The sequence below is a fragment of the Pseudocercospora fijiensis genome, assembly GCF_000340215.1.
Source record: "Pseudocercospora fijiensis CIRAD86 unplaced genomic scaffold MYCFIscaffold_1, whole genome shotgun sequence".
NCBI classification, from domain to species: domain Eukaryota; kingdom Fungi; phylum Ascomycota; class Dothideomycetes; order Mycosphaerellales; family Mycosphaerellaceae; genus Pseudocercospora; species Pseudocercospora fijiensis.
In genome coordinates, this window is record NW_006921532.1 from 5,464,656 (window position 1) to 5,481,421 (window position 16,766).

General features: G+C 50.1%; 9 protein-coding genes across 9 annotated transcripts; 4 read left to right on the forward strand and 5 right to left on the reverse strand.

Moving 5' to 3' along the window:
• Positions 1-2,938: 2,938 nt before the first annotated feature.
• On the reverse strand, positions 2,939-4,603 carry MYCFIDRAFT_83934 (uncharacterized protein; the record flags this gene model as incomplete). The annotated part of the gene is made up of 3 exons (XM_007922374.1): positions 2,939-4,357; positions 4,408-4,524; positions 4,577-4,603. The coding sequence occupies 3 exons, from the start codon at positions 4,601-4,603 to the stop codon at positions 2,939-2,941; spliced, it is 1,563 nt and encodes a 520-aa protein (XP_007920565.1).
• Positions 4,604-5,011: 408 nt separating this feature from the next.
• MYCFIDRAFT_209805 (uncharacterized protein) lies at positions 5,012-5,890 on the forward strand. The gene has a single exon (XM_007923277.1). The coding sequence runs from the start codon at positions 5,084-5,086 to the stop codon at positions 5,636-5,638; it is 555 nt and encodes a 184-aa protein (XP_007921468.1). The 5' UTR covers positions 5,012-5,083; the 3' UTR covers positions 5,639-5,890.
• A 426-nt stretch (positions 5,891-6,316) lies between these two features.
• Positions 6,317-7,665, forward strand: MYCFIDRAFT_192605 (uncharacterized protein; the record flags this gene model as incomplete). The annotated part of the gene is made up of 3 exons (XM_007923278.1): positions 6,317-6,395; positions 6,456-6,768; positions 6,819-7,665. 3 exons carry the CDS (start codon positions 6,317-6,319, stop codon positions 7,663-7,665), a joined length of 1,239 nt encoding a protein of 412 aa, XP_007921469.1.
• A 24-nt stretch (positions 7,666-7,689) lies between these two features.
• Positions 7,690-8,324, forward strand: MYCFIDRAFT_170052 (uncharacterized protein; the record flags this gene model as incomplete). The annotated part of the gene is made up of 6 exons (XM_007923279.1): positions 7,690-7,699; positions 7,738-7,830; positions 7,868-7,963; positions 8,016-8,036; positions 8,067-8,220; positions 8,270-8,324. 6 exons carry the CDS (start codon positions 7,690-7,692, stop codon positions 8,322-8,324), a joined length of 429 nt encoding a protein of 142 aa, XP_007921470.1.
• A 68-nt stretch (positions 8,325-8,392) lies between these two features.
• Positions 8,393-8,815, forward strand: MYCFIDRAFT_123040 (uncharacterized protein; the record flags this gene model as incomplete). Its single annotated transcript, XM_007923280.1, has 1 exon — positions 8,393-8,815. A coding segment is annotated over one exon (423 nt), but the record flags the coding sequence as incomplete, so codon positions are not given.
• Positions 8,816-9,362: 547 nt separating this feature from the next.
• Positions 9,363-11,789, reverse strand: MYCFIDRAFT_170054 (uncharacterized protein; the record flags this gene model as incomplete). Its single annotated transcript, XM_007923281.1, has 23 exons — positions 9,363-9,372; positions 9,403-9,454; positions 9,478-9,609; positions 9,641-9,727; positions 9,757-9,816; positions 9,847-9,908; positions 9,955-9,993; positions 10,050-10,137; positions 10,168-10,246; positions 10,270-10,388; positions 10,416-10,495; positions 10,519-10,715; positions 10,759-10,841; positions 10,866-10,871; positions 10,907-10,963; positions 11,001-11,197; positions 11,221-11,251; positions 11,297-11,310; positions 11,343-11,356; positions 11,380-11,434; positions 11,467-11,587; positions 11,616-11,626; positions 11,656-11,789. The coding sequence occupies 23 exons, from the start codon at positions 11,787-11,789 to the stop codon at positions 9,363-9,365; spliced, it is 1,728 nt and encodes a 575-aa protein (XP_007921472.1).
• A 104-nt stretch (positions 11,790-11,893) lies between these two features.
• Positions 11,894-12,217, reverse strand: MYCFIDRAFT_192607 (uncharacterized protein; the record flags this gene model as incomplete). Its single annotated transcript, XM_007923282.1, has 1 exon — positions 11,894-12,217. One exon carries the CDS (start codon positions 12,215-12,217, stop codon positions 11,894-11,896), a length of 324 nt encoding a protein of 107 aa, XP_007921473.1.
• Positions 12,218-14,552: 2,335 nt separating this feature from the next.
• Positions 14,553-15,205, reverse strand: MYCFIDRAFT_83930 (uncharacterized protein; the record flags this gene model as incomplete). Its single annotated transcript, XM_007922373.1, has 2 exons — positions 14,553-14,849; positions 14,993-15,205. The coding sequence occupies 2 exons, from the start codon at positions 15,203-15,205 to the stop codon at positions 14,553-14,555; spliced, it is 510 nt and encodes a 169-aa protein (XP_007920564.1).
• Positions 15,206-15,782: 577 nt separating this feature from the next.
• MYCFIDRAFT_83929 (uncharacterized protein) lies at positions 15,783-16,573 on the reverse strand (the record flags this gene model as incomplete). The annotated part of the gene is made up of 2 exons (XM_007922372.1): positions 15,783-16,452; positions 16,503-16,573. The coding sequence occupies 2 exons, from the start codon at positions 16,571-16,573 to the stop codon at positions 15,783-15,785; spliced, it is 741 nt and encodes a 246-aa protein (XP_007920563.1).
• Positions 16,574-16,766: the final 193 nt, after the last annotated feature.

Consider the following 16,766-nt stretch of genomic DNA (forward strand, 5'->3'; position numbering starts at 1 on the left):
ATACTACATAGCGTAGACAACTAATAAATAGTCGTCTAGAAGAGCCCTCGGCGTATTTCGCTAGTTAAGCTCGCAATTACGTATATAATCGTTGTATTGCTTGCGACTAGAGCCGTTAAACACGGTATAGTCCTTAAGTTTAGCATCCTTCTTTTAGATAGGTAGTAAAGAAGGTCCTGCTGTTGGCTTAGCAGTAGTTGTTAGAGATTCCTAGAGGCGACGAATCTCGAGAAGATTATCCTTTAGCTATTGTTCTTAACGCAAGGTAGTAAGCCTGTTTTAGGTAGCTTCTTAAAGTCTCGCTACTAGCTAGGGACTAAAGGCTAGTTAGCTATATCGACGGTTAACAATATTGTTAAGAATGTCGTCGACAGGCAATTCTAGGTCGTTACCTAGAATTATAGGTTCTTCTTTAATAGGTCCTATAGTAGGCTCTTCGGTAGGAGGCACTTTAGTAGCAGGCTCTTTAGCAGGTACTTTAGTAGGCACTATGCTACTAGCGTTGTCGTTGCTAGCGCTACTAGCGGCAGCACGGTTATTGTTTCGTAATAAACCGGCTATTATAAGGGGCGACACTAATAATATATTATTAGCCCCTAAGATACGGATATAGCGGAATTAGTAGATATCGGCCTAGTATACTTGACTTAGTATAATAGGCCGTATAGAAGGCCTTGCTTAATAATTAGTACGGTTGTTTCGATAGAATAGTGCGTATAGGTCCCGTTCTTCGGGCGTAATATAGTTAGATTAGTCTTGTTCGTAGCTATACCGCTAAAAGCTTGAAATAAGAACTATCTAGCTGCTGCCCTTAAAGGGTAGATCGAATACTATATAAGAAGGGTTATATTAGTAGGTAGATAGGGTGGTAGTGAATTGGTCTAGTATTCGATAGCGATCTAGGAGGAGAGGGAGGAAGGTAGGAGAGTTAGCCTAACGCCAAGCGCCAAGCCCTGCCTAAGGCACTAAGACCCTAGCTTCACTTAGCCTAGTTATATACTAATCACGTATAGCCTCTTTAGCCCTAACAGCGTTATAGATAGTAGTACTAACTGTTAGCGCTCCGGATTAGACTTGCTATACGCGTTCCGAATAGTACTTAGTATTATAAGCGTTCTAAATTAGAATTCCTATAGTTGTTTTCGATTAAAGTTGCTATAAGCGTTTTGAATTAGACTTACTATACGCCTTGTAGGCAGTACTTGCTATAAGTGTTCCGACTCGGAAAGAACTACTTGCTATAGATATTTCGAATAGTACTCGCTATAGGTATTCCGGATAGCAATTACTATAGGCGCATTCCGGCTCGCTATAGACGTTTTTTAGGGCACTCGTAGTAGGCGTTATATAGGGTACTTGCTATAGATAGTTCGAATACTATTTAGCTATAGGCGTTTTAGATAGTATTTGCTATAAGCGTTCCGGATAGTACTACTCGCTTTAGGCCTTCCGGGTAGTACCTAATATAAGTATTTAGTTTCGGATTAGACTTAGACTTACTATATATATTCCGGATAAGACTTTCTATAAGCGTTTCAAATTAGACTTGCTATACGCGTTCCGGCCTATATAGGACTAACTATACTAAGCGTTTAAAATAAGGCTTATCCTACGCGTTCCGGATAGTACTACTCGCTATAGGTATTCTATAGAGTACTCGCTATAGGCGTTTTATAAGGTACTCGTAGTAGGCGTTATATAGGGTACTTAGCGCTCGCTATAAGCAGTTCGAATACCTATAAGCGTTTCGGATTAGACTTGCTATACGCGTTCCGGTTTATATAGAACTAACTATACTAAGCGTTTAAAATAAGGCTTGTTCTACGCGTTCCGGATAGTACTACTCGCTATAGATATCTTAGATAGTTACCGCTATAGGCGTTTCGAATATTACTACTCGCTATAGGCGTTTTTAGTAGTATTTACTATAAGCGTTTCGGATATAACTTGCTATAAGTATTCTAAATAGTACTTACTATAGGTATTTTAGAAAGTACTACTTACTATAAGCGTTCGTAATAGTACTTACTATTACCGTTCCGAATTAGACCTACTATACGCGTTCCGGATAGTACTTACTATACGCGTTCCGGATAAGACTTAGTATAAGCGTTTCGGATTAGAATTACTATATAGCGCGTTCTAAATAAAACTTAGTATAGGCGTTATAAATAGTAGTACTAACTATTAGCGCTCCGGATTAGACTTACTATACGCGTTCCGAATAGTACTTAGTATTATAAGCGTTCTAAATAAGAATCCCTATAAGTGTTTTAGATTAAAATTACTATAGGCGTTTTAGATTAGACTTAGTATCCGCCTTATAGGTAGTACTTACTATACGCCTTATAGGTAGTACTTACTATAAGCGTTCTAACTCGGAAAGAACTACTTACTATAGATATTTCGAATAGTACTCGCTATAGGTATTCCGGATAGTAATTACTATAGGCATATTCCGGAAGTAGTTACTATAGATATTTAAGACTATCTTGCTATAAGCGTTCCTAATAGTGCTCGCTATAAGCGTTTCTAAATAGTGCTTTCTAATATCTATAACGCGTTCCGGATTAATATTACTTTTTAGTATTAGCGTTTTAGATATAACTTACTATACGCGTTTTAGATTAGGCCTACTATAGGCGTCTAGATAAGACTTTAGCTACTCGTCGCCTTAGGCTTCTCGTGTGGCTCTTCGAGCCACATAAGCCCTAGTGATCAGTGATGAGCTGGTGTACGAATGTAAACCCTTGTTTGCCAGGGTCGGTGGTATGCGAAAGTGGCTTCGCACAAAATCGCCGTCTTGGGTTCACTCGTTCAAATGTTCAAGTTTGTACAGTCACAGTACACCCCGCTGCCGATATCGCTTGGAATTGCTGTGTATGGTGGCTGGTGAGTAGACTGTTCTCTTCAAAGTGCTCTATATATATGTTTGTGTCTACATGAAGTCGAGCCCGATACCGAAGCTCAAGCCTTTTCGGCCCTCTTCTCCTTTGCGAATGATTAGAGGTAAACTGAAGTTCACCTCAACTCTTGCCGCTGGATGAGCATACACCAGCCCAAAGCCAGCAGCCGCGCTTGGCGGGCCATTTGTGATGTCGCTAATTGTCTTCACAAGGCTGTCGCTGACATCGCCCATCGACATTGGTTGCTCTCTGCTCTCCCCTGATCGCGTATCCTTGAGTGCAAGTAATCTGCCGCCATTTACGAAAGCCTGTAATCGAAGTGGCGTGTCTTTACCGACCATGGGTAGTGGAAAGAGAAGAGAGGCGCCGCCTGCCGCGTAAACATCACCACCAGCGGCATCTTGGCCGTCACGAGGTCCAAGTCCCGAAAGACGGAAACCACGCACATCGGTGGGTCCACCAAGCTGGAATCGATCGTTGATCCTGCTTTGTGAGGGAATGTTCAGGTCTCCCAGTGGCAAGGGCGCTAAGAAGCCTCCTCTTAAGCCGGCGGTGAAGGAAATGCCGCTGTCACCTTTGATGCCGGGAATTGGAAATGGAAGAGCAGCTTGGGATTCAGCTTCGAATTTGCCGAATGCGACGTCTCCCTTCAGTGGCCCAAAACCTGCAATCTCAGACACAGTCTTGAATAGCAGTCCTCTGGACGGTAGCATGGGGATGTCTCGTGAGTCGCGCGTCCATGTATGTGATATGCTGGACTTGAAACTGTCGCCAGCATCGGCGCGGATGGTAGGTGAAGCCTTTTCTGCCAACGCTGTGACCTGTCTCCAAAAACCAGAGTAGGCAAAATCGTGTTTGCTGAATGGTGATGTCCGCCATAGTAGCCTCGTCTGACCTCCGCGAAGGACTTCCTCGTGCGATGCCCACGGCTTCACTGTGCTGCTCTTCAATCCTCCTATTTCCCACCTCAGGTCAGGATTGGACAGTATGGGTGCGTCGAAGGTAGCGCTGTACGTTTCTCTTGTCCTCGTGCCTAAGCTCGCATTTCCATTTAGACGTTCTCCTCCACCAAATATGTTTCTTAATGTAGCCTGGACGTATGCACTTCCCTCTGCTGTACCAGCCTCGGTACCAGTCTTGATTGTGTACCGCCCTCTCTCTTTAGCGCTGACAAAGACTGCATAATCGGTTGGCGTAGTAGAAGGGTCTGTTGGCTCGGCCTTGTCAATGTAGGTGGAAATGGGGTGCTGGAAGATGTCTAATCTGTTGAGCTGATCGACTGCCTTGCTGACTTCGGTGAGAGCCTCACGAAGGGTGTAGTATGCTTCGTTTTGCCGATTGTGAGAGAGGAGTGGATCGAAGATGCGTTTCAGGAAGCCATGTCGTGTGTGTTCCGCATGGAGGACACGGATGGAGGAGATGGTCACCGGCGCCGTAGAATTGAGAGAGATCTAGGTGAAGTGAGTACTCCATGCTGAATCCTGTTACACATTGCGCCTACAATTTCCTGTTGGCGCTTCTCTGCCTTCTCATAGGAGGCATGTATGCGCTCGTTGATTTCCTTTTCTCGCTGCTCCAGCACTTTTGGGTCTATTGGCTGCCTCAATTGCTGGAATATCTGGTTTACATGTCAAGGATGTTTCATATATAGTCACGGTGCTTCTTCATACCTCGTCGTCCAGCGACGAAGACGCCATCTTCGGTCGTCAATGCCTCTTGATGAAGCAGCAGAGAACGTGGAGCTCGCTCAGGAACCGGCCGGGTCTGGTTCCGATTCCGTTTCGGGCCGAGCCAAGGTTCAATGTCGCCTTCTCTCACTCCCTTCGCTTCCTCACCTCTACCCAATAAATCTTTAAGCGTAGTCTCGCCTCTGCCATGCACTGTGCATACTGTTCATTTCTGTGGTCGTATTCTTCCTCGCTGGCCCATACGGCCATGTCCAAGCCACTTCTCCCGCCGCAGAACTAGACTTTCCCCATACCGTTCGCAACGCCACCATTGGCATGCGTTCCTCTTTCGGACGGAGCTACCGTCTCGCCGCACGGCTAGTGTATAAAGTCCTTCTTGCCCTCGCGACTTGTCCGCGGAACGTCCCACGGTAAGTCTACCACTTTCCCGTCAGTCATCCGCTTTCTGTCCCAGCCAGCACACCCACCAGCTACACGCGCAACAACACCATGTCAACCACGACCACCGCCGATGTCACGCTCATCACGGGCACCGCAGGACCAGGCGCATTCGTTCCATACACTGGCACATTCGCTTTTTCCACTGGAGGAAGCACTACCTCCTTCGAAGCAGAGACATTCATTGGACAGATTCTCAACAACGGCAACACGAACTGGGTCGCAGGACCTTCTAGCGAACCTTTCTACCTGTTGACATCCTCTGCCGACGGCGCGACAGCAACCACTCTCGCAGACGGCAACACGTACTACTACACGCAAGGCCCTCGACCAGTGTTCCAACAGTTGGAAGGAGGAAGCATTAGCTCTGATGGTGGCGAATCTGTGACAAGCATCACCACCACTGCCGCAACGACCGGCTCAGACGTAACAGTCATCACTGGCACATCGACAAGCTCCGACTCGCACTCCCACTCAACTGGAACTGCCACTGAGAGCGCAGCCGCAGCATCTAGCACTACCTCAGGAAATGGCGCGTCTTCTGCAGGAGCGAAGCTCTCCGGTCTGTTCGCGGCAGGCTTGATGGCGCTTGCCTACGTTTTGTGATGGGCATAGCAGACAAGGTAGCACTCAGCGATTGCCTCACCAGACGTGAGCTCCAGAGTATTGTTATGGAGCACTAGACAAGCTCAAGGCGGGCTTCGCGCAAGATTCGTCGGACCACAGCACGATGATGGCATGCGATCCGGTATCGGGTGTCAGGCACAGCTTCAACAGACTGAGAAACGACTGTATGTTCAAGATGAGAGCAGGCCATGATACCACAGAAGTAATTACTCGATATCCCTTTGCACATTGACCAATGCCAAGACTCAATGGTGGCGCTGACATGGATCAACAACATTGCTTGCACAATTGCTTCACGACGCGTCGTTTTCACTCAATTGTTTCCGTTACCACGTGTCCACATGGCGCAAGTGAAAGAAAACAGGTTGTCGATTGATTGGTGCACGTTCGACGGTCTGGTTGCTTCGCGACGCTGTTGCGGCAGAAGGCGCGACGATGATGTAAATGCGCGTCAAGCTGTTTTCCTGGAAGCTCCCCGTCACCGTGCACCTCAGAACAAAAGGTCTATGTCCGCGCTGCCTGTGCTTTCTCCTCACCGCGTGCATTCTTCCGCACAACAATCAATCTTGTTGCCTTGCCTCACTTCCAGACCCTATCCTGCACCTGAAACACCTGCATCGAAACAACATCACACATCACTGAAGAGTTGACGCCAGCATGAGATTCTTCACATCGGCGGCCGTCGTCGCTTTGGCGGCACAGTCTGTCGTTGCAGATGGCTGGTTTGGCAAGGCCGGTAAGTCTGGAATGCGTCATGTTCATCGTTGACCCAGTCTGACTGACCAAGGCCGCTCAGCGTACGACAAGTGGCACCAGACCGAGCTCGAGCGATGGCTGTCCGATCACGACATCCCCTACCCGGCTGCCTCAGACCGTAAGGACATTCAAGACCTTGTGGCCAAGCACTGGGAGAACAATGTGGTGAAGCCATACAACGCCTGGGATACCCACCAGCTCCAGAACTACTTGAGCGCCAAGGGTCAAGAGGTCAAGAAGGGCACCGAGAAGAGCAAGGACAGCCTCATCCAGCAAGTCGAGGGCTTGTGGCACGAGACCGCAGATAAGGCTAATGATGCCTACTCCAATGTTCAGGATTGGATCTTCGACACGTAAGTTGACTTTCACACCAACCGCTTTTGCATTGACTGACACCTCCCAGCTGGACTGAGTCTCAGCTCAAGGCCTTCCTCGACTACCATAACATTCCGAACCCATCACCACGCACTCGCGACTCCCTTCTCCACACTGCCCGCGCCAACTATCAGAAGGTCGCTGACAAGGCAGGCGAGACTGCTGCTTACCCCGGCAACTGGCTCTACCACGCTTGGTCTGACTCTGAGCTCAAGGCATGGCTCGATGAGCGTGGTGTCCCAGTCCCACAGCCAAGCACTCGCGACAAGCTTGTTGCATCGCTCCGCCGCAACTCTAGACTCGCTGCCAACCGAGCTGCTCAGGAGTACGCCTCTGCTTCCAAGTCTGCCGCCGCTGCTCAGCAGTCTCTGAGCGACCAGCTGCTCGAGAGCTGGAGCGACAGCCAGATCAAGGAGTGGTTCGACAGCAACGGCATCAAGGTGCCACAGGGTAGCAAGCGTAACGAGCTTATTGCTCTTGCTCGCAAGCACTCTGCGCAGCTCAGCGGTAATAACGCCAAGGCATCCGCTGCCTCAGCGTACGGTGCCGCCACCTCCAGCGCCGGCAACTACTACGCTCAGGGTACAGACGAGGCCTATGGCGCCTTCCGCTACTACTACGATGTCATTGCCAACCAACTTGGCTTCGCTTCCGCTGAGGCCCAGAAGAGCCTGAGCTCCGCATCTGCCGAGGCTTCCAGGACTGCCAGCTCTCTCTCCTCCAAGGCCAGCGTTGACGCTTCCAAGTCCTCTAGCCTCGCCTCCAAGTCTGCTTCCAGTGCCTACAAGGACGCCTCTAAGAGCGCAGAGAGCGCGGCGAACAAGGCAGGAAAGGCTTACGACTCGGCCACCGATGCTGCCAAGAAGGAGTTGTAGATGATGAAGGATGGATAATCAACGATGGATATTAGTGCCGCAGCAGGCAGACGGTGGTCATTTTGCCTACAGGTCAGGTAAAAGAACAATTTGTAACGGCCGCACATGCGCACCAAGGATCGACGACACAGGCGTACGAGAATGGATCACGAAAAGAAATGATGAGTGTACTACTACAATACCCAGCTAGCAAAGGCGCCAGATAGCTGTTCTAATGGATGTAACCTGAGGTTGACATACTCGTTCTCCCTTGACAATGCAAGGACTTGCGAGTTTCCGCAGACGGAGATAAGTGTCTGTGTCGGCGGATTTAAGAAGCGATGAAGAATGTCTAATCAACCTTTCCATAGTGAACTCAAAGCCTTTCGATTGTGTGTTTACCTGCATCCCGAAAAGGCCAGTGGTGCTGGTCAGCCTCAGCTCCTTGGTCCGACCGGACTCCTACCTCCGTCATTCAGGCTTGATCTGCATTCGAAAGTTCATCCGACTGCCAATGCACGTCGCTCTCAAGCTCGGCGATACGATAGTCGCTTTTTATCGTAGGATGAAGTCCGAGTACATGGGGGTCAAAGACACGAGTATATAGAAGACATTGCAATCTCAGTAGAAATAAAATCACATTCACACTCACTCACACTCACACCCACACCAACACTTAAAAACCACACAACCGTACATCTCAAAAATGTCCTACCCAACCCACCTCCCCAAAATCGACTCCACAACCAAAGACGCCATCCTCGACACTCTATACCGCGCCTGCCTCTCCTACGACATCAACTCCGTCGACCTCCACGACTCCGCCTTCGTCAACAGTCCGGAAACCACTTTCGAAATGTCCGGGTTAGCAACATACAAAGGTCTCGACGAGATTCGTAAACTCCACGCCAATGTGGGTCCTTTGGATACCACGCATCTCGTGACGAATCCTCGGATTGTGGAATTTTCTGACGCTCAGGGCACGGCGAGGTTGACGGCTAGTGCTTTGGCGCAGCATTTTCGGACCGGCGAGGGGAATTTGGGTGATGCGAGGAAGTTTATGACGGGGAGTTTGTATGATATGGATCTTGTTAGGGAAGGGGAGGGAGTTTGGAAGGTGATGCATTTCAGGATGAAGGTTGTTTGGATGGAGGGGGATCAGAGTGTTGTTTTTGGGTCGGAGTAGATTGAGGGTGTTGGGGGTTGGTGTTTTTGCGGTGCTGGCTAGACAGTTTTGCTTTATAGATTGAGAGCTTTCGATTCTTTCTGCTTCTCGCGTGCGAGTGGTCGTGTCGCCGTCAAAAGGAAGTGGTTTTCGGATGTGATTTGAAGCGTTCTCGTAAAGGCTGGCGAACCTGGTGACATCAATTCGAATCGCTCGTTGGCGCCTTAGCATCAGATGCAAGCAAAAAAGGTCAGGCAACGCGCAGCAGCGAGTGCAAATGAAATTACGAGATGGTTCCTGCAAAAGAACCAGATTTTGCAGCAGGATAGCAAAAAGAGACCGATGATAACTATGACTTCCTACCAATGTCGTGCGCTCATCAAGTCTCGAACGCTGACGCTTGGAATGTGGTCACCCTTCATCCTACAAATTAGCAAAACGAAAAGCTCCGAGTGGACTCGAGAGGAAAGCGAAACCTTCGTATCTACTATCACGCGTCAACTTTGTTGACGACTTACAGACCAATTCGACCGTTAGCGGGTTTTGTCTTTTGTTATTGGCTGCTGAGAATTTGGCGTTTATATAGGTTGCACATGTGAAGTGCCGAGCTTCTGCCGCGCTGGTGAGCGGATTTCGCTTTCCCATCTAGACGTTTGACTTTGCACCACCCATCGCAGTATTGGCGGGGTCCAACAGAGCCTGGCGCAGTGCAGCTGCTGCATCGGTCGCACGCTTGATATGACGACGACTGCTCGAGTGAAGCGTGTGTTGCTCTGTCGGTGGCTCAGTGCCGCACGCATCTGGCCGTCGAACGGCGGGCAATATAGCGACCCGATTCAGTTTTTGGAATGCCACCAGCGCGCATTTCAGAGGTCTCGGCGCGGTCTACAGCCAGCGCACTCGCATTATATGGCAAGTCTGCCAGGACCTCAATGTTGTCTGCCGACCGGTGTTGTGTTGGTGCTGGTCTTCTCCCTGCCATAAACTGGACTGTGGAGGGGAAAGGTCTTTCAGGTGCCCTCTTGCAAGTCCTTCACTTCGAGCCAGCTTGGCGGTTTTACTTCCCCAAGATATCTGAATATGCATCGCGCGTTCTGACCTGCTCTTTCTGTAATCTCGCTACCGCTATCGGCGGTATTCTCGACGTTGTTCGGGCTTGTTCATGGCAGGCACAATTCTGAGTTCTGTAAAGACAGTCATTCAGACTGCGGTATTCGTCTAGTTCCTGGGAGATATGCACTGCTCATCAAAGCGTGTGGTAAGTGACTGCTGAGAGGTTGCTCGGGCTCGAAGGCTTATCCGTGGGAAGCTTCCACCATACCGTGCGGCTAGGCACTCACATCGCGACGAATTGTCACGAGTCGCAGGGGAGGTTGGCAATCGATGGGATGTTTTCACGATGCATTGGAAGGTAGGAATCAGGAAAGGCGTGCGTGCCTAGGAAGTGCTGTGTCGTTCACTCCATGAAGCTTGGCACTTGGCGTTGCGACAAGGATTCCGCCTCGTTCGTTCCTGAACTGACTGCCAGCTTTGTCTCCCGATGCAGTTGCATCAGTGGTCCCAGGAGAAGGACAGGAAGCTTTTTGCCTTAATATTCAGGACTTACATCGCTCGTCGGGAAGCATGTCTGCTACATGCCCATCTCCTCCCTGTGCAGTGGTGGTATCCAGCAGTCGCGGGCGACGCCTTGAAATCTAGCGGCAACAGACGGTTGAATGAAAGTCGAAGAGAGCCCTGAGAACCGGCGCTTTTGGATTGCTACGGCATTCACAGTGGGTGCCAGCAGAGAATCATGACATAGGCGAGCGAAGGCGAAGAGACTTTTAAGCAGGATGGTAGAAAATAAAGAGGAAGATGCAGTTCCTTCAAGAGCAGCACGATAGAATGGAAGTGATATGCAAATTCTCTGGCTGCAACGGGTACGTCTACATTCTTTATATCAGCAACACAATGGGTTTGCGAGGCAGCTCATAGCTGCTCATAACCCAAACGAGTAATCGCATGTGGTCGACAAAAAGCGTCGAAGGAGAATCTCATCCTCCAGAATGAAAGGCACCTTTGGCTTGTGAGGGCAAGAGACTGGGAAACAAGGGTCACTCAGCGAATGTGGTGTGCGGCCATTTAATGACAGCCACGGCCCAGCATGGCCCAGGACTAGATTTCCCTTCCTTTGTGAGTGGCATTCGGGCACCTTCCTCTGTTTCATACACCGTTGGCTTCAAGAAGATGGTCGGCACAGTGGTCTTGCGATCACATAGATTTGAACCTTCGAGTCGGACTTGGCTTTGTTTGTACAACTGCGGTTTGGAGGCACGGAATCTAGGTCGAACGATCAAGGTCCACAATAGGAACGAGATTTCGACGCTGTGTCCCGGGTGAAGACAGATGCTTCGAGAAGACGGTTGTCAGACTTGTCGCCCAAGAACATTGCCAAGACTTCCTCTTGGACGAAATCAAATCAGCCGGTAGCGAAGAGATCGTCGACACCGCATCGGCGTGATCTGCACTTTTGCGGAGAATGCGAACGTGTTACAGAAAGTAGATGCGCTAGTAGCAACATGAAACGACACTTTTAGATCCATTCGTGTCTGGCTCAGCGGATCAGCAGAAGTGAAAGGTGTACATCTTCAACAGGATCACAATTGACCAAGACGAACCTGGACGGAAAGATGATAGTAATACAAGCTACGGGAAGATTAATCTCGCACAACTCCGACGCTTCATGCATCGCGAGTCTCAAATCGTCCAAGTTAACTTTTCCAAGACTCCATCGAATGCCTCAAAGGCTATGCAGTTCAAATCCCACTTCCAATACTCCTTTCCCCAAAAGCTTCCTAAAGGCTGACAAGAGTGCCAACGGAGACGAAATGAATTGATGCTCGTAACCAGAAACGAAAGTCGATGCCAATGCTCGGACCGGCCGAAGATCAGGGTCAAATCCAGTCCCAAAGTAAAATCCTTGTGTCGTGGCCGACCACATCTCGAAATGAAGGTCGATTATAAGTAATGTTGAGTGAAAAAGAAGGAATGAATGGTCATGTATCATGGATCATGATGAGACCAGTGCCAGCCAGCACCAAATCCTCACGCGCGTCTGGAGTGACCACGGGAATCAGCAGCCTGCTTGCTCTCCACAATCGTGCTGCTGCGCTTCCTCTCCGCCGAGCCTCGCTGTCCGCCAAACAAATCCTCGACTCTGCATGGCTCGAGCCTGTATTTTCGGATGATTTCCTCGTCTTCGTAATAGGTGAGGTCGTGGTAGAACTCCTTGGAAATGCGGGCTGGAATGCGGTATGGTCGGCCTCGGATCTCAACAGTTCTGATCTGTTGTTGTTGGTCTTCAGGTTGTCGGGCGGCGTTCGATGCTCGTGCTGAACGTACTCCGAGGAGCTCGTTTGCGGCTTGCATTGTGTCTCGTCGTTCTTCTCGAGTCGAGTGCCAGCGACCGGATGATGTACGTGTGTGAGAGATTGTAGCCATTTGAAACGGTGGTAATGATGTTCGTTTATTTGATGAAAGAATGTGATTGTTGATGTTGTATGAACGAGTGTAGTGGTCGTCAAACTTGTCTTGGGTTCGGATATTAGATGAAGTATTATGCAATGAAGAAGGAAACTGCGGATGGCTCTTGCGAAGACCTGACGATGGGAGCTGGGGAGGTGCTTCTTGTATGTCTTGTACTTATGCTTTCGGGAGATTCAAAGGATCGACGCTCCTGAGAAGAGTCGTCCGGAACCCAGGACCCTGATCTCCATGCACGCCGCTTCTTCCACGTTTCATCTGCCGTGGGAGGAAAGTCCAGCGCGAGAGGCGTGCTAGACTTTCTCGGCAAGTGAGCCCCTATATGTGCCATTTTATAGCTTCTTGGGCCGGCTATTGCTCGTTCTTGAAGCCCGAAGCACGTGCGAAGGTGATCTACTGCTCGTCTAAGGACTGTCAAAGCGAAGATTAGCTTCAGGTTACAGGTCCAGAAATAATCATGGCTGGTTGCACGCAAGTAGCAGCAATTTGCACTGATTATGTGGATGCTTGCTTTATCTACCTCTGTTCCATTTTCATGAGTGCTTGAGTGCGAGTGAAGACCAGAGCCTGCCTTTGTCTCAAGGGTCACTGGAACCGGATATTGAGAAGAATCCAGATTTTGTCGAACTTTCGTTTCTGGCTGTTTGGTCCACCATACGAAACACTGCCATTCGAACTCTCGCGGAACATGCTGCCCACTGTTTCCGCGACAGGAGGCAGAAGCCACAAAGGACGTCTGGCTCGCCGGCACATCTGGCATCAGCATCCGGATTGTAGCTAGTGCGGTGCCCGCGCTGATCTCGTCGATGAGATGGCGAAATGTGTGCGCACTCCAGCGCCAAAAGTAGCATAGAGTGGACTTCATTGCTGTGGAGGAGACGAAGAGCGACGTCCGGCATGCTGGCTGTAACATATCCGGCTGCAAGGCGGTTGAGGCTGCTGCAGGGTTGGCTTTCGAGTAGCAAAGTGCAGAAGAAGCGCCGGTCCCTTGAAGAAGCATACTACTGGCTGCATGTCTTTGTTCGGTTGAGATGCACCGCATTTCCGCGCGGCTTTGGACGGTGCCAGCTGGTGCATGAGTCGCGATGAAGTCTTGGTAGCGATCTCCTTCCCTTTCAGGAGACATTGCAGCACGTCGGAACGCAGGCCGGCCGTTGCCGACCAATGCGGGATCGTGGGACTATACTGTACATGCCTGATGCCCAACGATAGCATCCATCTGGCAAGACATCTTAAGTCGCTCTGCCCCGGAAAAGCAAACGCCACTGGGTCGAGACAACTATGCAGATCGCCAGATCTGTGGAATAGACGCAAGAACATCCCAGAAGCCGACTTTGATAAGGGTCTGTGCAGTGCAGGTCTGCAAGTCTGCCTTAACTCGAACTTGCACGTGCAGAACGTTTGCCAGATGGAAATTGGGACGATGAGTCTGCATACCAGTATCAATAATGCGGTGTCGTGGCGCTGGCCTCTGAGTCCCTGCAGAATGCGCAATTTGGCACATGCGAACGCCAAATTGGCGCTCTCGAATCTCTGCTGTCCTCGTAAGCCAACATCTGAGACTTCATCGTCCGTGCCAAAGCTTATCTTGCATGTTAGTTGGGCCTCGAACGCAACAAGTACTGCATTACTAACATGGCGACCAAGCCTGATTGTTATTCCCATCAAACTTCTGGTGCATCCTCTTCATTTTGCAGGCTCCGCCCGCTGATGCCCGTGTCTCAATGGCCAGTCCAGCAGAAGCAATTCCAGCCAATCCACTACACTCCCTTCCCTTCTCAGCAGGCAAGCCTGATATTTCTCCACGTATGCTGAATCGTTCTGACGGTATCGATTCATCGTTCCAGAATTTGGCTGATCCTGAAACTGTCCTGTAGGGCGCCAGCAAGTTCTACGCTCATATTCTCGTCCCATAACACAAGCGTAGCTTCCCGCTGATCCCGGTCCCGTCTGGAGAACGTGATGGAAACCAGCCAATGACTGATGGCTATGCGGAACGCAAGGAGCCACTGTCCGGTGCCTGGTATTGCTTTCGCACTCGGCAACTCTTGCCTGTCTTTCCAAGGTCTCTTCAACGCATCAATATCCATGGCCTCTGAAACTGTCTCCAACCGCTTACGATTATCAACTCCGACTTTGCCACCCTCTGTATCGGCTTGCTGGACGTTCAGAGAAGTGCCAATTTTCTCCACTTCCTCGGTAATCACGTCCAACTTACGGTCTACGCCACGAATGTTGCGTGCAACCTCGCTAAGATCTTTCGCGACGATAGTGATTCCAGTCCTAGTCTCATCTCCAATCTCGCCATGGCATCTTTGGCTTGAGGATCTCCCCCAAAGGCCCCAATCCTGGCTGCCAGTTTGACTCTCCTCTTCGTGAGCTTATGTGCCAATCCCATAATGACAGGGAAATGCGCCAGAACGCGGCAGACGGTCTTGCGCAGGCGTTTGTCGAGCTTGGTCTCCGCTCCTCCGTCCTCGAGATAGATTCTGAGTTTCTCCAGGAATACTGAGACTCGCTCTATGAGAGCCAGTAAAGTTTGCAAAGACTGCATCATACACCTGCACTGCGCTGACGACAAAGCTTATGGCATTGAAGCAGTTTTATCAACACCATGGAGGTCGCGTTGGCTGCAATATGACCGAATCTTTGCACGCACACAAGGGCGTTGTGAAAGACGTTCCTCGCAACATTTTTGGAGTTCTTTTGGAACCGTTGGGCGGATTGATTTTGCCAATAACACATCCCACAGTCAAAGTTAGTTGTCGGTTCGTCGTGTAGGTTCCATGAAGTAATCTTGTTGGATTTGTCGAGGATCTTGGCCCAGACAGCATCCAGATCATGTTCATCCGAGAAGCCGGTTGCAGGCGGCATTGCAGTGAGGTTTCAGCTATGCAACAATGCTGAAGAGGGCGAAGCTGGCAAGGTACTATGCCTATATATGACCAAGAATCGTAGTCTTTCCAGACCTACTTGTTTTGCAGCTGCTAGGGTCGTGGCGTAGGATCGCTAATGCTCCTTCAGTCGCACGAGAAAGCATGCAGTGACAAGGGCAAAAGAGGTCGATCCGTCTGCTGACGGAAGTATGCAGAAGCCAGATTTCTGTAAGGCGATAAAGCCTGAGGCTGTCGATGGTAGTGATCATTGACAACGTGTACGGATTGGTATAGTGTTGGAAGCAGGGCAGGAGAGGTTTCCAAATATAGTTTAACGCTTATCCTCTTTCGGTCTGTGAGTGATGACGGTCGATTCGAATGTCGACAGAGGTAGTAAACCAACGGTGTTAGAGAGGTAGACAGAAATTGGCGTGATTGTCGAGTATACTGCAGGAAGAGAGAATAGTACAAGCCATCCTATAAACCGTAGGCATTTTGCGATGGCGATGCTTCCAGCGCCCCAACGCCGATGCTTGCTTTGCTTTCCAGAAGCCACAGAACGTAAGCACGACCATCTACACATCCTCTGTGAACATACTCCTTCTCTCGGTCGGACTGGTCTCCGCACTACCTCTCGACCCAACAGTGCTATTCTGCTTCTTGTGAGCAGGTCTAGTGCTGCCTTGATACGTTGTATCGTCGTGAGGTCTCGGGCTGACGCTGCGCAAGCTCATGTTACTTGCTTCCGCGCCGTCGCCAAATGGATTGAGTGTGCTTCCACCTTGTCCACCGTGTACCTCTTGGTCGTATCGATCATCTAATTCTCGTTGTCGCGATCGACTTCGACCTCTTCCAGCATCTATGCCACCGGCACCCGCATTGTTGCCGTAGCCGCCGCCGCCATACGGCCCCTGGGCCGGATCTTGTAGACCCAATTCCTGCTCTTCATAGTACCCAGAGGCTTCGTGGTCTACCCTGGCATCCCATGCTTCATCGGGATCAAGCGGTCCAAAGCCTCGACCCCTTCCAGTTCCACTGCGACTCGCTCCATGGCCTGTACTTTCGTATGCGCCGCCGGCTATTCGTGGATTGCGCAGTGAGTTCCATTTATCGGCAATCCATCCTTGAATGCCTCCTGGCGCTGGCGCAGGTGCCTGATACGTCGGATTCTCTCGCTTGTTCTTCGAGAATGGGTTGAGATTAGGTGGTGGTAAGCCTAATCGTCGAGCTCTGTAGTGGGCGTATCTGGGTTAAAGGTCAGCGCATGCGCGCGCCGTCGGGTATGGTTTTCTTACCCTACGTATCCACCGCCTCCGAATATGAGCAGAAGCACGAGTATTATGAGGAATACTCCCCAGCCTTCCATGGCTTAAGGCTTCGTCATGCGAGTTGATGTGAGCTTACAGGATCCTTGTGCTGCCCCGGATTGCAGTTGCCGGTCGAATGTGGTCTGTCTCCAATGCGATCAATGCTTAAATGCTATGCACAGAGAAACCATGCGATCCCGAGAAGATCTGTGTGAAGCACGCCAGGTCCAAGTGGGATCGCAACCAACACCT